The sequence below is a fragment of the Phasianus colchicus genome, chromosome 9, assembly GCF_987193195.1.
Source record: "Phasianus colchicus chromosome 9, bPhaCol1.hap1.1, whole genome shotgun sequence".
NCBI lineage: Eukaryota > Metazoa > Chordata > Aves > Galliformes > Phasianidae > Phasianus > Phasianus colchicus.
The window spans coordinates 31289434-31306375 of NC_143444.1; the positions used below are offsets into that span (position 1 = coordinate 31289434).

The window sequence follows — 16942 nt, forward strand, 5'->3', positions numbered from 1 at the left end:
TCCCAAATGATCTGTAACTTCAGTGATGTGTTTAAATTTGGGCATTTATTGTGAGGTTAATGAGAAAATCTGGATGTTCTGTGCATGTAAAATGTATGTCTAGCTACATAGTGCTTCCAGGAGCAGCTACTGCCTGCGTCTCCTGATGGGCAGAGCACTGCATGGAGCTCCTATGATGGGGGACCTCTTCTGTGGCTGTAACTTAGAAGAGCTGCAGGTTATGTCCTCAGCCTACCCATGTCTTTCAGTGGAGAGATCTCTAGAAGCAGAGATCTGCCTTCTAAAGCTGCAGAAGTCCATTTAAATTGTGTCGTTGTTCAAATTTGTCAGGTTGAAAAAGCTGGTCTCTAATTCTTCCTGGCTGGGGCAGTCTGCAGCTTGCAGGAGCACTCAGTGCTGTCAGAGCTCAGCTTTCAAACTCAGTTGTAGTTTAGGGAGGGCAGACAAGAAGGTCCTGATGAGAAGTCCATTCGTTTGCTGTATAATTTCACAGGGGGAGATATGGATGACAAACAGCCATATTCCAGGACTTAAGGTGGATTTAGGGCACATCCTGGTTCCTGATGAAGTAGCCAATAAAGGAGGTGATATGGGGCATTTCTGTTTTTTTGAGTAACCCAAGGAGAAAAACCTTTAATGGGGCCTTTCTATGACCTCATCTGTGCACTGGTGCAACACACTGATCATCCAACAAGGGGAACTTCCCGTGGAAAATTTCAAGCATTTCGAAGGTATCTCTAACCAGTAGGGTTTCAAATCTAAAAGTTAACAAATTAAAAGCACTAAACAGTTTGTGATAACGTTAGAAAAATCTTTCCTGCTGTTTACCAAGTGAGAAGTGCAATCATTTAGCTACTGGAAATAGAGCGGGACCGATTACATCATTCAAGGCATCAACCTGTAAAACAAGAGGTGAGAAAAAGAAACTCAGAAGTGATTTTAAGAATTATAGGCCCCATTTTACAAACTGGGAGTGCAAGGCCAGTAAGGCAAAGCTGAAAGGACCAAGTTCATCAGGCTCTGGAACCTTGTTTGGGGCTCCAGCTCATGCACAGATCCTGCAGGGGGGATCAATCTGCTTTTTCACTACCCAGAGTGGCACCACAGTTCTGTGCAATGGACCATGCAAGGAAGGCCCAGTGGAGCTTTGGTGTAAATCAGCACTGATTTATGCTTGCCATTGTTAGGTGGGACTAAAAGCTGACACAGGGGGCTCACAGCTGATTTCAGTCAGCTTCAGCACTGTTGCTGACTCAGTGTTTTTCAGTGGTAGGAGAGGAAGAGAACCTAGTTGAAATGCAATGAAATGGAGAGAGATACCTTTTACTTTTTCCTCTCCTGTCCCAGATGGCAACTCAAGAAGATTAGTAGTGGCTTCTGAAGCAGTGAGGGTAATACAGAACCACAATGCTGGTGGGTTTGCCGTTGAGCTGAGGCTATGGTGTTGGTGGCCAGGAGAGGGCATGTCGCTCCTACCTCGCCAGCAGGGAATGGCATCCTGCTGGTTCGTTGCCCTTGCGTTTGTGTGGGGCTGTGCCTCCCACCCTGGCCCTGTGCCCTCCCAGCTGCAGATGTGAGGAGCCTCTGAGTGTGCAGTCAGCTGAAACCTGAAGTTAGGAGTTGACTTACCTGTTCCTTCTGGTTCTTGATGTTTCTATCAGTATGGCATACAGAAAAGCAGAAATCATGTCAGTTCTTAATCTGGTCACCTACTTGTACCTGATCATGTCTACTAGCTAAATTTTCAACTAAGTTCTGTAACAGCAGCCCCTGTCTGGAGAAGTACCAGTGCAGGCTTTGAGGACCACTGCCTCTTCCCAGGGAGTCGTACCTCATTGCTGCTGCCAGCAGCCAGGTCCTGCAGCTCAAACACACTGACTTCTCCTCTGCTGTCTCCCACCAGAAGGCAGTCGGTGTTCTTAGCAAAGAGAACAGATGTGAATTTTGCTTCTGGGTCGGCAAAGCGAGTGATCACAGGGTCCAAGCTGCAAGTACATGTGTGAGTAATGATATAGGTAAAATCTGCCTGGAGTGTACTATTGCTTAAAGCCTGGGGGTAATACAGGCTTCAAAACGGCACATATTTTGCATGTTATTCTCTAGATTAATTCCAAAAGCAATAAGTGAGGCAGTGCATTGTTTTTCTATCAGAACAAAAATCCCAGCTGGAACTAAGCAGATATTCTGGTTGCCTAAAATCTGTCCTGTTGCCTGATATTGGGGGTGTGCTTCAGTATTTTTTTATAATATGACTGAATTGCTTTTTGCTGCCACAGTGCTTCCTGCTCCACTGCTTTCTTTATGCAGTCGTTATTAATAAACAGTCCAAACTGGCAGTAGTACCAGGCCGTGGGTTGACAAAGAGTAATGAGTACTGGAAAATGTAATATTTGTATCGATAGTTAAGCAAGCAGATGACATGGAGTTGTATGATCTGATGACAATGCTGATTAAGCAAAAATGTTAAGTCTCTGTGCTTTTAAATCCATTGTTTCAGAATTTTCTTTGAGACAATTAATTACTTACATGCTGATTCTAAGGTCCCAAATTTCTACTTTGCTTTCACTAGCTGCTGCAAATATGAAGGCTGATTTTGGAGACCACATAATGTCATGAACAACAGTAGTGGTGGAACTGAAAGTTAAAATGGGTGATTGCGAGTTCTGGTGCCATAAAATAACACTCCAGTCCACAGAGCAGCTCAGGAACGTGTCAGTGGTGAACGGATTCCAGGCAACTTTGTACACAGGGCCCTTGGTGTTTGGGAAGAAACAAAACAAGTTGGTGTTAGTCTAGAGCTACAACCTCATGAGATGGATTTTAGTAGTGCTCTCTTCTCACTGACCTTTCACGGAAATCCCTAACTGTCCTCTGACCTTAGTAGCAAAACCAGCACTGTTTTATAGGTACCCACGGGAAATTAGAATACAGTCAGTATGGTAAGGCAGGAGAGGAAGAAAGCATTCAGCTGACTGTCCCTTCCTGAGCTGATGCTGGAAGCACAGCTTCTTGGATGGAGCACAGGCTTGAAAAAAGGGAGGTGCTGTGCTACTGAAGTTCTGCTACCTCCCCCCCACACTCCCTGGAGATAAAGCTATTTAACTCTGGTTTCCAGGACAATCAGATTACTGGTTGTTCTCTTTAAATAATGCCAGAAGTAAAGCTTTAAAACAGTTTATACTAGAAGCTTTAATACATTACTTAAAAAAAATAATAATAATTGCTTCTAATGTAGAAAGTAATCCTGTAAGTAGATGATGCTTTTTGCTATGGGGACTCATTCCTAATGTAAGAAAAGAAGTTTAGGTTTCTTTTATTGCAAGTGTTTTGTTTAGGAAATAAAAGAAGCCATTATATTGGTGAAGTTAATTGAGTGCTGTTTCTGCTGTCATTACTTCTTTTGTGCATCGCTCACCTTATGTCCTCTGTATGTCTTTAGAAACTGCCTGTTGCATGAACGAGAACACTTGTGAATAAGACCCTCTTCTGTTCCAGCCAGATAAAGGTAAGTGTCCTGAAATAAAGGTAAAATAACCTAAGCTGGATTAACCTACCAATCACTTCTACAAAAGTATGGAAAGAACTGTGGGAGTTTGGGCACTGGTGGTGCTCCGGAGAGCTCAGGTGGAGTGGCAGGATGCTGTGGTTTGGGCTGCCTGTGTGTGTTGCAGAGATGGATATGCAGTGGGTCCAGCAGTGCCAGGATCAGATTTAGTGTGTGTGTTCTCCATCTGTGCAGAACAGAGGCTGCAATTTGTGATTCCTGAAAATCTTGTACTTTCTGTGACTTGCATGGGTGAATGCATGAATTTTTCAAATGCTCTATGGACAATTAAAGAAATCAGAGAAAGAAAATTAGGAGAGGCAGAGACATCAGAGTGCTAGACTCAGTAGATGTTCAACAGCTGAATTTCACCAGGTTTGACTGACACAGAGGAAAGCTGCCCTAGAATCTAGCCCAACCAAATGTGAGTAATGTGGCTGAAACAATATGGCTGTTCAGATACAGGGATCACAGAATCACAGAATCACAGAATGGCCAGGGTTGGAAGGGACCTCAAGGATCATGAATCTCCAACCCCCTGCCACATGCAGGGCCACCAACCATTCCACCTAATGCTAGACCAGGCTGCCCAGGGCCCCATCCAATCTGGCCTTGAACACCTCCAGGGACGGGGCATCCACAGCCTCCCTGGGCAGCTGTTCCAGCACCTCACCACTCTCTCTGTAAAGAATTTCCCCCTGACGTCCAACCTAAATCTCCCTTCCCTCAGCTTAAAACCATTTCCCCTTGTCCTGCTGTCACTCACCCTTTCAAAGAGTTGATTCCCCTCCTGTTTGTAGGCTCCCTTTAGGTACTGAAAGGCTGCAATGAGGTCACCCCGCAGCCTTTCTTTGTTTCTTTGTTTCAATATCACCCCTTTTGGATCAAACTGTTACTTGTTATGAAGCAATTCGTTTCAAAACCAAGTTGCCTTTAGATACCAGTGCCAAATCCCAGGCTAGTGCATGTTAAGGTAGCTCCAAAGGACCTCTGGTGCATGGTTTCTCTGGATGGCACTTCAGCCAGGGTGGACTTGGTGAGCCTACCTTTGGATGGAAGTCAAAGCACATCCCAGCTGCCCACTGGGATATCAGTGCTTCACTTTTCCTTTCTTTCTCAGCTGGTAAGTTTTCCTTCTTGCTTCTTGTTCGCTTGATTTTCATCAGATCTGTGCAATTAGCAAGAGTTTTGGTCAAACAGGTATGAGTTGTTCATAGCACTGTCATACGCTTCAATGGAATTCTCAACGGCTCTTAAATGTTTTGTATATGATAACTATGTATCAAGATCATCACGTGAAATAGAAGAAGTAATTGTAATTTCAGGTATTAGCTCTGTGCAGGGGAAATGCTTACCAATGCAACCCAGTCCCTCCTGTATGAGCCACTGGGTTATGCGGCCATCTGCCGAGATGGAGATTAATCTCTCCCTCTTGTTACCTTCTGTTGTGCCTATGTCCAACTCCACCCACTTCAGTTGCCATACAGGACCTGTATGTTTAGCTGAACATTCGCTGGGATAAAAAATGCAAAGATAAACCACATATCAACAAAGTCAAGACCATACTTCTGAAAAATAACTGATTTCCTGTTTCGTATTGGATGATAAGTGTTGTGACAAATGCTATTCAGCTTTTCATAAAAACATAGAAATGTACACATCTCCTAACGTGCTGTTTACACTAGAACATATTTATTTTACCAAACATGTTTTATATTCAGTTCTGAGTGTTTATAAAGGAATTTCTAGCCAGAACTAGAAAATAATGACAAAAGTTGGAAACAAAAAAAATAATGCAACATCCATGAGCATTCACAAGCCTCTAGTGAGTGCTGTTATCACAGAAACATAGAATGGCCTGGGTTGCAAAGGAGCACAATGCTCATCCAGTTCCAACCCCCTGCTGTGTGCAGGTCGCCAACCAGCAGCCCAGGCTGCCCAGAGCCACATCCAGCCTGGCCTTGAATGCCTGCAGGGATGGGGCATCCACAGCCTCCTTGGGCAACCTGTATTAGTCACACAGCAAAAAACAAATAATGAATATTCACAACTGAGAAGCTAAGACATGACCGAGGTGGAAAATGACAGCATATTGTAACCTTACCCACTGTGGAATTCTGTAGTGGAGTCAGAACTCTGTACGTTGTAGACCACGATGGTACCATTGTACATCCCAGCTGCTAAAAGGTTTGGGGTTGCCATAGAAAAATCCAGTGCAGTAACACCATGCTCACATTGGAAAATACGCTCTGGCCACTGACCAGTGGAGAAAAACAAGAACATTTTTAGTTAGTTTCTTAAGTTATGTTGGTCTTCTGAATGTGGGATACTGAACTGCTAGGTAGTGCTGGAAAACCCAAGTGCTGGTGGCCAGAATGGGTGCCTCTAAGCAGAAATTGGAGGCTATGTTCTGAGTGATTCAGTTTATTATTTCTTGCTGCAACTGATAAAGTTAGGGGAAAAAATGAAGACTATGCAGGAATATGGCACTGGAAAGTGAGTTAGATGAGCCTATTCCAAACCAACTAACTAAAAATCAAGTTCTCTTAAGATTCAATGATAAGAATACAGTGTCATTTTGGAAAGTTCCTCCAATCATTTTGTGCCTTGCAATTGGAAGGCAAGTGCCTTGCTAATTACAGTAATTTAGCTGAAGATACATTTAATTGCTTTAGATAAACCGTAAAGCACAATTTTCATGTTGTTTTTCCATGTTGCCAAAGAACTGATTCTGCTCTGCTGTAACGTGAAACCCTTTAAGCCACTGAACTCCTGAGAAGGGAGACAGTGAAGTGCTGGTTTGCAAAGAACTGTGTTTCAATATGTGCACCAGCTCCTAGTCTTCATTGTAGGCACTTGAGGACAACATTAAATATTTCATTTATTTTTTTTCTTTGCTCTGATGTAAGATTTCACTGTACAACAGAAAATGGATTGGAAAAGATAATCTTTAAATTTAAAAATGCAGGTGTATTGCAATCAGAATTTACAAACACTGAACAAATGGTTTATAGGTTTAGAAAAACAAGAAGTAAATTGATTTTCTTGCATTTGTTGTGCTCGGGGCTTTCCCAGTCTACTACAAAGTGTGCAGAAAGGTCTGCACACTTGGATCTACCCATAATAATAATAAAAAATCTGATTTACAATCTTGGGTAGGTCGCTCTAGGGGTTGAAAATGGGATGTAGAGGGCTGCATTGTTAACTTGTCTGAAATAGATTGGTATTACCTGAGAGCTGCAACCATCTGTTAGTTGTTTGCTAGCCTACACACAATGAATGCAGTTCCTGCAAACAGACACCCATGTTGCAGAGCCCCCAGCACCTCTGCTGGTGCTGAGAGGACAGACAGGCACAGGAACTAAACCCCATCCTGCAGGCACACGGCTAAGTACTGCAGTCAGAACTGGTTTTCCAGAATGGTGTGGTTTAGGCTCCCAAATTCAGCTTTACTTGCCAGTTCTTTGGTTTTGGTCTTTGTTTTTTTTAAGGAGGAAATGAATGAAGCAGAAACAGTACAGCAGAAAAATGCACAGAAGAAGAAAGAAGACAAAATCAATGCTTCTGTTACCATTGGGTTCTTCAGCGACCAGCAGCATGCCAAGCCTTCCTTCTGTTCTTTAAAATCAAATGCTCCATAACCAACAGCTAAAAGATCCTAAAACCACAGATTAACAGACAGATCACAGTTTAACTTCACATGCAGCTATATATTTTTAAAAGGCAGCTTTCTGCAAACAGTGGCTTTGAGTACAAGGCTTGGAAATGTGTTCATGTTCTACACAAGTGGAACCTAACACAAGAAAAGAATTTCCAGAGAAGTGGAAATTGGTTGAACAAAAAGTATATTGATTGTTACTATCAGTTGTTTGCCACCCTTTCACCTCTTTAAGGCCATTTTAAAAAATGTCCTTTGCTAATGATGAATATACAGAATTCTATGACCTTAAATGTGCAGTCTGTAATAGGATATGTCACAGCAATTGCACTCTTCTTTCCCACTGTTAGCTATAGAAGGAGCTTCAATGGTAGCCTCAAACTCTTAACCTTCGGCTGTTGATAATAGGGTCCAATAAATTTAATTCACTCCTTTCCATAAGGAAGAGTAAAGAAACAGCAGCAAGACTTCATTCTTCAGCTCCATTCAAGTATTTTTTTTCCTACGTGAAACAACCAGTTGGTGAAGCTACCACTTAAAAAACAGGTATTTCATAGCTCTAAAATTCTGAGACTGCTGTATATAAGAGTGTCTGACTCTGCACCAGACCCTTAGATGTTACGTTAACCTTATGACGTGGTCATTATTTTCTCTTTCTTCCTTTGGAACAATCTTAGTGGATTTATGTTTCTCATCATTCCCTGCTTTTTACCTTTCTTCTGCACATTATTTTTGTTGTGGCCATAAGAAATCTCTGTTGGAAAAAAGTTTCAATTTCAGCTTCCCATTCTCATGGGATGAGGTTTCTTCTCTTTATGCTGTTGTTCAGGTGACCACCTGTGATGTATGGGGGATCACTTAAAGTTGTTGTGATACGTTTGTAGCAGAAGCCTAATGCAGCTGTCCAGCCTGAGGAATAAGGCAGCAATTCTATTACGTGCAAGGATGAAACACAAGTGTTGTGATGCAAACACAACCAACCTGACTGGGGATGTGTGCAAAAATGTATATAAAAATAAAGAAATAAAAAAGGAGTTCATTTACATTGAAAATTATGTAGACATTTTACAAACGGCTTAGAAGAAGTGATTTGTTAGCTCACCAGGTTTACTTTGCTCCAAGCCATGCTGCTCACATTGTGCTGGTGAGTCAAATCACATCTATAGGACCACAGTTGTTCCAAACTGGGAGGTACCATTTCATCTGAGGTTTTATTTAGCTCTGGCAGAATTGATGGGTCACTAAGCATTTCCTTCTGCTCTTTCTTATCCATGTTTTTCTTGTCATGCTCTTCCTGCTCAGCTTCTTTTATAGCAGCTAATGTGCTGCCAGCCTCCAGTGTGACAACAGGATCTAAAATGCATATTAGAGTAGAATCTGAGTAGTAACACTTCATTTAGTTAATGCCAGTTGTTCACATCAGAAGAAAAAATTGCACTTTCAGCAAATATCTTGCAGCAAAAACAAAACAAAACAAAAGAACAGATGGAAGAACTGAGGAATTAAGACACCTTTACTACTACAAGAGTGGCTAAGGTGGCAATAGGGACAGAGAAGATACCAGTTATGTTCAAGACAAGTTCTTTCACAACTCTCTTTGCCTTGGAAAGATGTGAAACAGTAAAAGCAGTCTGATTTCTTCAGATAGTTTATATATATATATTGGAATTCCTGTAAAAGGTACAGTACTACTTAGCTCTGGAGCCCAGGTAATGCCCCTTACAGACTCCAGTGACTGCACTTTGTTGGACACCTAACAGGCTAGATCTTCTGTTTACTTTTTATCTAGGTTGATGACTTTAAAAATAATAATAAGGCATTACAACACAAAAAATGGTTGGAGAAATAGCTGACTTGATCTGTATCTTAGCTGCCAGGAAACAGTTCTGATTGATATTTTGAGTAGGTCTCAGTTAGCTGCGATAAGGGAAATGAGCCAGCTCAGAATTCATGAATTCAGTTCTTCTGCCAAGTGTTTAGGGACGCCTGTTACAGCAAATATAAAGTTGCTCCATTTAGGCTAATGTCTCATAAACTCTTTTGTCTATTTCTTAAATGGCAGGTCATCCGTGAAGACCTTCAATGAGAGATACATTTCCTTGATTCTCAATAGTATACAAAGCCTTGTGATGAAAATGGGGTTGCTGGTAAGAAACTAACCTGTAAGGACAGGAAACTGTCGATAAGCTGCGAGTTTGTGTTGAAAAATATTCTCCATCAGAATCCTCTCCATGAAAAATAAATTCTGCTGAAAGTTTTCTGATCTTAATGTAGCTTCTGTGTGGCATTTCTCCTCCTCGTGGACTCTGGCAAGACCAGCACTTTCCAAAATGGTCGTAGAAGTTATGCTGCCTGATAACAGATAAGATCAGATAATATGGTTTTAATGTGATACTGTTATGCACATAAAAGTCAGAGGGATAAGGTGTCTAATTCTAATGATTGGCAAACACCTTCCCCCCCCCCCAAAAAAAAAAGTATAGAAATATCCATCATTATAAAAAAAATACTTATTGTTCAAATAATCAACATGATGAGATACTTCTGGATTCTTTATACAATTTATGTCTTGCCACTGTAACTTAGTACCATCCAATTTTGTCACTTTCTGTCTTTGCTGAAGATCAGTTATGAAAATGTATGCTATGCACCCTTTAGAAGGATGAAAAAGCTGAAACCTCCCAGAAAAATGTTACCTCTCTCAGCAGCTGCAGGTGTAGCCTGGTCTTTAGTCACACTAGATGTGCTCCTCTTCTCAGTTGGGGCTCTGCTGCCTTCTGCTTTTGAGGTAGGTTCTACTTGTGGTGTGTTATATGAATCGTACAAGTCCCAGGTAGTGACCACTATCCCTAGGAATGAGTTACACCACATTATATAAACCCCTTGTGTCTGTATGTTGTTATCAAGAACTGCAGCCGAGCAAAGATTTACTTTTTATGCCATACACCCAACTGTTTGGCAGAGGGGCTTCAAAACTGAGTCAGGCAGCAACCTTGTCTGTGTGTGACTGGCTCTTCAAACGTGGTTTGGAATGAGCCCTGCTGGTACTGAAGGCACACAAAAGGGGAAGATATGTTTTCAGACCAGATTAATATTTATTTTACTTCTCCTTTTGATATATTGTCTTCCTTTCCACTCTTTTTCTAGTAAACACAAACATAGCATTCCCCATAGTTTTCTTTGGCCTCCCATATAAAGTGAGGCAAATCTTAGTACCCGTATCCAAAACCTTGACATTCCTCTACAATTGTCTTAGAGCCTTGAGCTTGAACATTTTGTAAAGTTGCATTTTACCATGAGGCTTCCACAACTTTCTGCTTTCCTCAGGATTTTAAACGTTAGAACAAAGGCTCTCTTCTTTGCATTATGGCAAATAGAAACTGAAAAGTTAGGGGAGAAGAAAGGGAAAAGATATCCTTTTATATTTCAAGAGCGTAGTATAAACAAAATGTCATAAAACCCAACTGGAAAGGGAACTGTGTTGTAAATGGGAGATTGCTTTTATTTAGTACCCTTTCCAATATAGTTCCTACATGGTCAGAGTTTACCTTTATCTTCCATGATGATTTTGTCACATTGTACTTTCTTGTTCTTTGTGGCTCCATTAATGGTTTGCATCATTTTCTCTACAAAGCGATCGTTACCAGGTCTGTTTTTGCAAACGTCAACATAAATCTTATTACGCTCCCTTGAAAAGAAAATATGTGTATACTGACTTTCTGAAAAACATTTGCATTCAGTTTCTCAAATTATGTAATCACAAGTTGAGCAGAAAACTATGCTCCATGTCATATGTTAACTACTAGTTTTTTTGTGTGTGTGTGTTTAGAGATTTTGTTTCATCCCACGTATCATCTTTCAGCAGCTGCTTCTCACCTTGTGATGCTGTTCTAGAACAGAAAAGCAGAAAGGGGCTTTAGTAAAAATCCCCACTCCAACTAATTTTGGTCTTTGGTGGAATTTGGTTCAGAAATATGTGACTCTCATCACTTAGAAATGAAGGGCAGTGTCAAGACAAAAAGAAATTAGTAGGTTTCCATTTCATCCAGCACTCAGGACTGTAGGAATGGTCAGTGGGAACAGTGGGGCTTTTTGTATTCTCTGAGTTTTAATGTCCTGACAGCAGTCATGGATTATACCAGGCCTCAATCTACCAGCAGTTTGCTGCACTCAGGAGTAGTCACTATCCATTCCCATACAGCCCAGTATGGCTTCAGACATATATGAATGGCAAACTGGAGCAGTCAGAACACTGAACCCATCTGTGAGCTGCCTGTTTGAGTCTCTCTGGTCAGGAGAAATTAGGTTTGCTGAGCATTCTATATACATGTATGCACTTGCAAGTATACATACAGAACTCTTGCAGCGTCTTCTGATTCTACAGACACCACAACAGTTGGCAAGTCCAACATCCTGAGAGTTTCTGTCTCTGTGAGATAAATATCCACTCTCTTGTCTAAGTCTTCTTCTGTCAGTTGTTCTTTTATCTCCTCTCGCCTCACCTGTACGTCTAACAAGTTATAGGAGGTTAACAAGTGAGACTTTTTCTGCTCTCAGTTCAAAAGAAGGCAAATTAATTCTGGAGGTACGATAATAAGCAGGAGCCAAAACCTGCGAGGCCCTGGGTGCCTCACAAATCTCAGTGCTCCAAAGAACAGTTTAAATCTATAATTACACAGTGTATGTTCCTTACCAGGTGAGCTAACAGCTGTGTCTTGCAGTGAGCCAGATTCTGCTATTCCATCTAGCACGGACTCTGTTATTGACATGGTAGATTTAGAAATTCTGCTGCTTTCAGATGTCCTTCAATAACAAAGAAATAAGCTGAAATGGTATGTAAGAGTCCAGATGTCAGTTAGCAAAGCAGGATAAACCACAGAGGACTTTGTGATAGCATGTACAGGAATGCTTGCTTTGTAAAAGAAGTCATGGGAGGTTTTGCAAAGAAAATAATGAAAAGGATGGAAAAAGACTTAAAAAGGAAGAATTCATCCAACAGCATATCCTGAGGCATTAAATAGCTGATTAAATAGCTGTTGAGTTCTCAGATTCATCCTTAGCATGTAATAATGTGACGTGTTGGTTACCTGCTGAGTGATAACACATGCATACAGAGAGCACAGTTTTCTACTGGAATTAAGATCCCTTTGGGCTTTGTATGTGCTGAAACATCTTTGAAATGCACAAGAAACTCATTTCAAGGGATCAGCTTGTTAAAAAAAAAAACAGATAATGTTCATAGAGAGGATGGCCGTGATAATAACCAGAAGTAAAACTCAAGACTGATGTAGAGCTGGGAGGTTTTTAAAGCAGATTTCCACAAGAGCTAAGTGTGAGCAATTATAACTATACAGGGGGCATTTGATGTGACATCTTTTAGAGTTGTGTTAAGCCTAAGGTAAAATCACTTTGTTCTGTCTTTTAAATGAAAGCCCATCCCCAGAAAGGTTGTCTTTTTTAATTTACCATCTATTTTTAAGCCATATTGGCTTAAAAAGTGTATATTGGCCCCTGCTCAATATCCCTGACTCTAGGATTATTTCTCACAATAACCTGCCATAGGAAGCATGACAAAAAGCATTTTCAAAGAGCATTCTTTTGCTCAGAAATTGCAATGGCATTAACTTTGCCAAAGGAAAGAGTAAATAATACTTGTTTCTGTTTAACTTGAGGGATTTTTCCAGTTCTGACTTGACTTGTCTTTTTAGTCTGTGTGACAAAATACATTGCGCCTCCTCTCCATTAAATGTGAATGTGTACACACCATCTGATAAAGCCATGTCATTCACTGTTTTTCATTTTTAAACAAATTGTTTTTTACCTTCTTTCACATAAATTACCTGAATTTGTCACCCAGAAGATAAACCTTGTTTACTCCCTCTGTACTGAAGGTTTGGCTCCAATAAGTAATGAAATGTGTTGTTTAGCAGCTGTAACTCAAGAGTTTTGAAATATATGCATATGGCTACACAGAGGTAACTTATTTAAATTAATCTAAAAGTGAGAATTCTAATTATGCTAGCAATATTTTGAATATCTGAACTGACAAAATCAGGGTTTTAAAACAGGGTTGTTGCTACTTCAGAAGTACCACTGACAGGCAAAATAGTATAAACAGCTCTGTAACTTGTGAAACCAGACCTTATGTTTCCAGAGCATTTTTCTATGCCCACAGCCAAACACATGTTGACAAATTGCAATTTTTTAAAAGATAGTGTGAGGAAAGCAGAGTATTTAAAATAGCCATGGCAATATAGTGAAGAGCTGCAAATGCCCCTTCTCAGCTTTATCTTCTTGCTCATAGAACTGGAACACAACCTCCCTTATTTTTGAGATAGTGCTTTGTCATGTACTTATGTATAAGTTCTAATCTGTGTTTGCAGCCCTGACCCTTACAAAACCTGGAGAGTGGAGGTCTGCATTTTTGTACTGTGACCATCTATAAAAATGGTCCATTCTGCAGTGTTACACAGAAAAATGTGCATTAGGAAGGAGAATTTGAACACAATGAGAAATATTACAGCAGCATGTGGCATGGTGTGCTTTCAACAGCATGTATTAGCATGTCAGCAAGTAGCTCTTGCACAGAATCAGTCTCTGTCACAAGTAATGGTAAATTCCACTTGTTCTGTTTGTTACTATGCCTCAAATTTCAAAGGATAACTATGACAGGTAAATGTGTGTATTTTAGCAACACAGTATTAGCACTGCATCATTATTCCATCTCTTGTCCCTTCTGCAGAGCAGATGTGTGACTGCTGCAGGACAGGTGTCTGTGATACATGAGTTAAGAGACAGCAATTAATGGACTAACCTTGAGTGTGGGGCTACAGAACGACCATCCTCCTCTGATGTCTGATATATGGAGAAAGGGAGAAAAACTGATCCTGCAGCCCCTGAGGAATCACTAAATGCCAGGAGCTTGCTTTGTTTGGGTGCAGCAGTTTTTGGATCTGGACGGAAGAGCGGATGGGGTGTCACATCCTTTCCTTCATCATCAAAAACCTGAAGAAATATTTAAATAATAATAGCAATGTCACTGTCTTCTCAAAGCAAATGGCAGTTATGATGCATGCAACATTTTGTCTTATCTTGAACCAAAAGAAGATCCCAGTCCAAGCAGGACACGGAGGTATTCATCCTCCTTGACAGAACAGGCAACCCTGTTGTGCAAATGGTGCCTAATATACACCACCAGTATGAGCAAAGAGGGGTTGATCCCCACTTTCTCTTTAGGACTCAGCCTTTAAAAGACTCTCATCTGTGCTTGGGTCTTCTTTGGAGCTGTCTTTACAGAAATGATGCAAAATATCTGAAAAGATCTGTGACCATCCCACTATCTGAGATGCTTCTTCTTGTTCATCCTTGTTCTCTTTCCTGACTTATTTATCCTATGACTACCAATAGTGCCTCATTGGCCATAACTATTTCTATCAAATTAGCAGGAGCAAAAGAAGCAACTAGAGAAACAGCAGTGTGTCTTTTTTGTATGATACTGCTCAAAATATCATTTTACTCTAAGAAGACATTCAGTATGGTTTTTAAACAGAACTCTCCAACTAATGTTATGAGAATCTTCTGTTTTTCAGGTAAAGGCATACAAATGCTACAGCCAACATATTATTTAGATTTGAAAGCAAGTAGTTCTTAAATTAGGAGCACTGTTGCTTTAAACTGCTTACCTTCAAATGAACACATACTAAATTGTGAAAAAGAACATTATACCGTGCCTTTTGGGTTTTTTTGGGTTTTGTTTTGTTTTTTGTTTTTTTTTCATATAACTTGCTTTAAAATTGTGTTTTTGTTAGCTCAAGTGGAAGGTATGGTTGGCTTATCTCACTGACTTCTGGAAAGCTGTCAAGACAGGTGCTCACCCCACAAAAATAGAAGAAAAACACCACTAATAAAAAGTTTTAAAAATAGCAAACCAAGGCAAACTGTGTCAGTCTGTGGGTTTTTAAACCACGGAGAAACAAGCATGCCTAACCGCTTTGTTTTTATTCTTGTAGATCAGTTTTGGACACTGATGCTGTGGGCGCCCCTATTCATGGCAGAGAAGTGGGACCAGATGGCCTTTAAAGGCACCTTCCAATTCAAACAGTTCTGTGATTCTACGCTCGTCATTTCAGTCTGGACTGAGCTTTTGGATCTTCTTCTTTCTCTACAGCTCTTCAGTTCCAGCTGCATCTTTGCTTTCCCCTTCCCTCCCCCCTTTCTCATAGCTTTTAGACTCCACAGAAAACTCCCACTGAAAGCGTTCTGCAGCCTCTCACCCTCACATCGTGCTGCCTGTGCTCCTGGGCCGCCTTCTGCACAGCCGTGCCCATGGAGGTGAGGATGTGGCTGCGGCCCAAGATGCTCACATTCTTTCGGCTGCCAAAGGCGGTCCTCAATTTTTGTCTCAATCTAAAACCAGAAGCGGTTTCAAATCACAAAATGCAATCAACCGAATACAACTAACAAAACTACCTATTCTTTAATTTTCATTTAAAATGAAATTCTTCTACATCATCGTTCGGGATGATGTAGGAACGGGACACAGAACAGCAAAGGAATAACGTAGTTCCTGCAAGAAGGGCTCCGCTTGGCTTCTAAGGAGGCTTTTTCAGCGGTAACGAGGAGCGAGGTGGACAGGGCTGGGGAAACTAGGGTAAAGCAGAAGTATCAAAGGCGTTGTGCTGCAGTCTGGGGCTGAAATAGCAAACGGGAACCGAGGAGCAGCTGAGACCCATCCTGAGATCTCTCCTCCGGGGTGCCGCGGCCGCGCACTCACTCAGACAACCGCCGCTGTCCGCCCGGGCCCGGCATGGCGACGCTGCTCGGCGGGGGCAGCGCGTCGCGCGGTAACCGTGGCAACGCGCCGCAAAGACGCGGCGCGGCGATTGGCTGCCAAGAACGGCGCCGCCGATAGGTCCCCTCTCTCCCGCTCTCCTCGCGCCCGCCCGGCCTGAGGGGAGAGAGCCGCGCCGCGGCCCGCCCGTCCCCGGGGTTCTCTCCGTGCCCGGCGGGGCTGGGCCTACGGGCCGCCCCTTGCCCGCCCCGGGGCTCCTCCCCGCCGGCAGGGCCGCGGCAGCGCCGGTCCCCGCTTTGTCACTGAAGCACAAAGGTTCTCGGCGGCCCGGGGAGGCGGCGGCTCCCTCCGCCCCCGAGGCGGGGAGCGGGGCCGGGGTTTGTGGGGCTTTCAGTCAGCGAAGCTGCACGCGGCGGTGCTCGTAGCGTCGCCCCGCGGGGCCCTTCCAGAAGTGTCGAGCTAGAATGCAGCATCCCCGCCTCTGTCAGTGGCTGTGACGCCGGGGTTCGTACCCGCAGCCTCTGCGCCCTTGCGCGGCCCCGCGGGGCAGAGCTGCAGCCGCACGGGATGGCTTTAGGGACGGCAGCATTGAGATCGGACGCGTTTTGTGTTTTGTTTCCCTTTCCGTAGGACCACCGCAGCGTCGCGCACGGCGCTGCTCCCCAGGACCGCGGTGGGACGACGCCTTCCGCGCCCCAACGTGAGTAACGCCGGCGGGAGCGCGATTTGCTCGGTGCGGAGCGACACCCGGACCGTTTGGGCCCCGCGGGCGGCACCGAGCGGTTCCGCTGGCCGAGAGGAACCCGGCTCCTTTTCCTAGCGCTCCGCCGCCGCGAAGGCGCGGCGCTGACAGGACGGGCCGAGGGGGCGGGGCCTGCAGGATGGGGGCGTGGTCGGCCCCGTGATTGACAGTCGAGCGGAGCGCGCGCGCGTGCCTCTGCCCCGCCTC

The 16942-nt window shown here is 42.9% G+C and overlaps 2 protein-coding genes across 4 annotated transcripts in view; one reads left to right on the forward strand and one right to left on the reverse strand.

Annotated features, from left to right (window-relative positions):
* Positions 1 to 26: 26 nt before the first annotated feature.
* Positions 27 to 16629, reverse strand: DNAI4 (dynein axonemal intermediate chain 4). 3 transcript variants are annotated; one of them, XM_031603959.2, is made up of 17 exons: positions 16506 to 16629; positions 15476 to 15608; positions 14017 to 14207; positions 11896 to 12005; positions 11556 to 11712; positions 10751 to 10890; positions 9899 to 10051; positions 9363 to 9554; positions 8305 to 8555; positions 7116 to 7202; positions 5649 to 5800; positions 4900 to 5057; positions 4591 to 4712; positions 3416 to 3514; positions 2527 to 2753; positions 1832 to 1985; positions 27 to 898 (listed from the first exon to the last, which is right to left on the reverse strand). In XM_031603959.2, the coding sequence occupies exons 1-17, from the start codon at positions 16580 to 16582 to the stop codon at positions 845 to 847; spliced, it is 2457 nt and encodes an 818-aa protein (XP_031459819.1). In that variant the 5' UTR covers positions 16583 to 16629; the 3' UTR covers positions 27 to 844. The 3 variants fall into 3 exon arrangements, with proteins under 3 accessions (XP_031459819.1, XP_031459828.1, XP_090002959.1); XM_031603968.2 differs by lacking the exon at positions 16506 to 16629 and adding an exon at positions 15976 to 16114; XM_090146833.1 differs by lacking the exons at positions 15476 to 15608; positions 16506 to 16629 and adding an exon at positions 15976 to 16044.
* MIER1 (MIER1 transcriptional regulator) overlaps positions 16630 to 16942 on the forward strand; it is a 31378-nt gene continuing 31065 nt past the window's right edge. The window contains exon 1 of the mRNA XM_031604018.2: positions 16630 to 16693. The gene's annotated coding sequence lies outside the window, so the exon portion shown is untranslated. The remainder of the gene's footprint in view (positions 16694 to 16942) is intronic.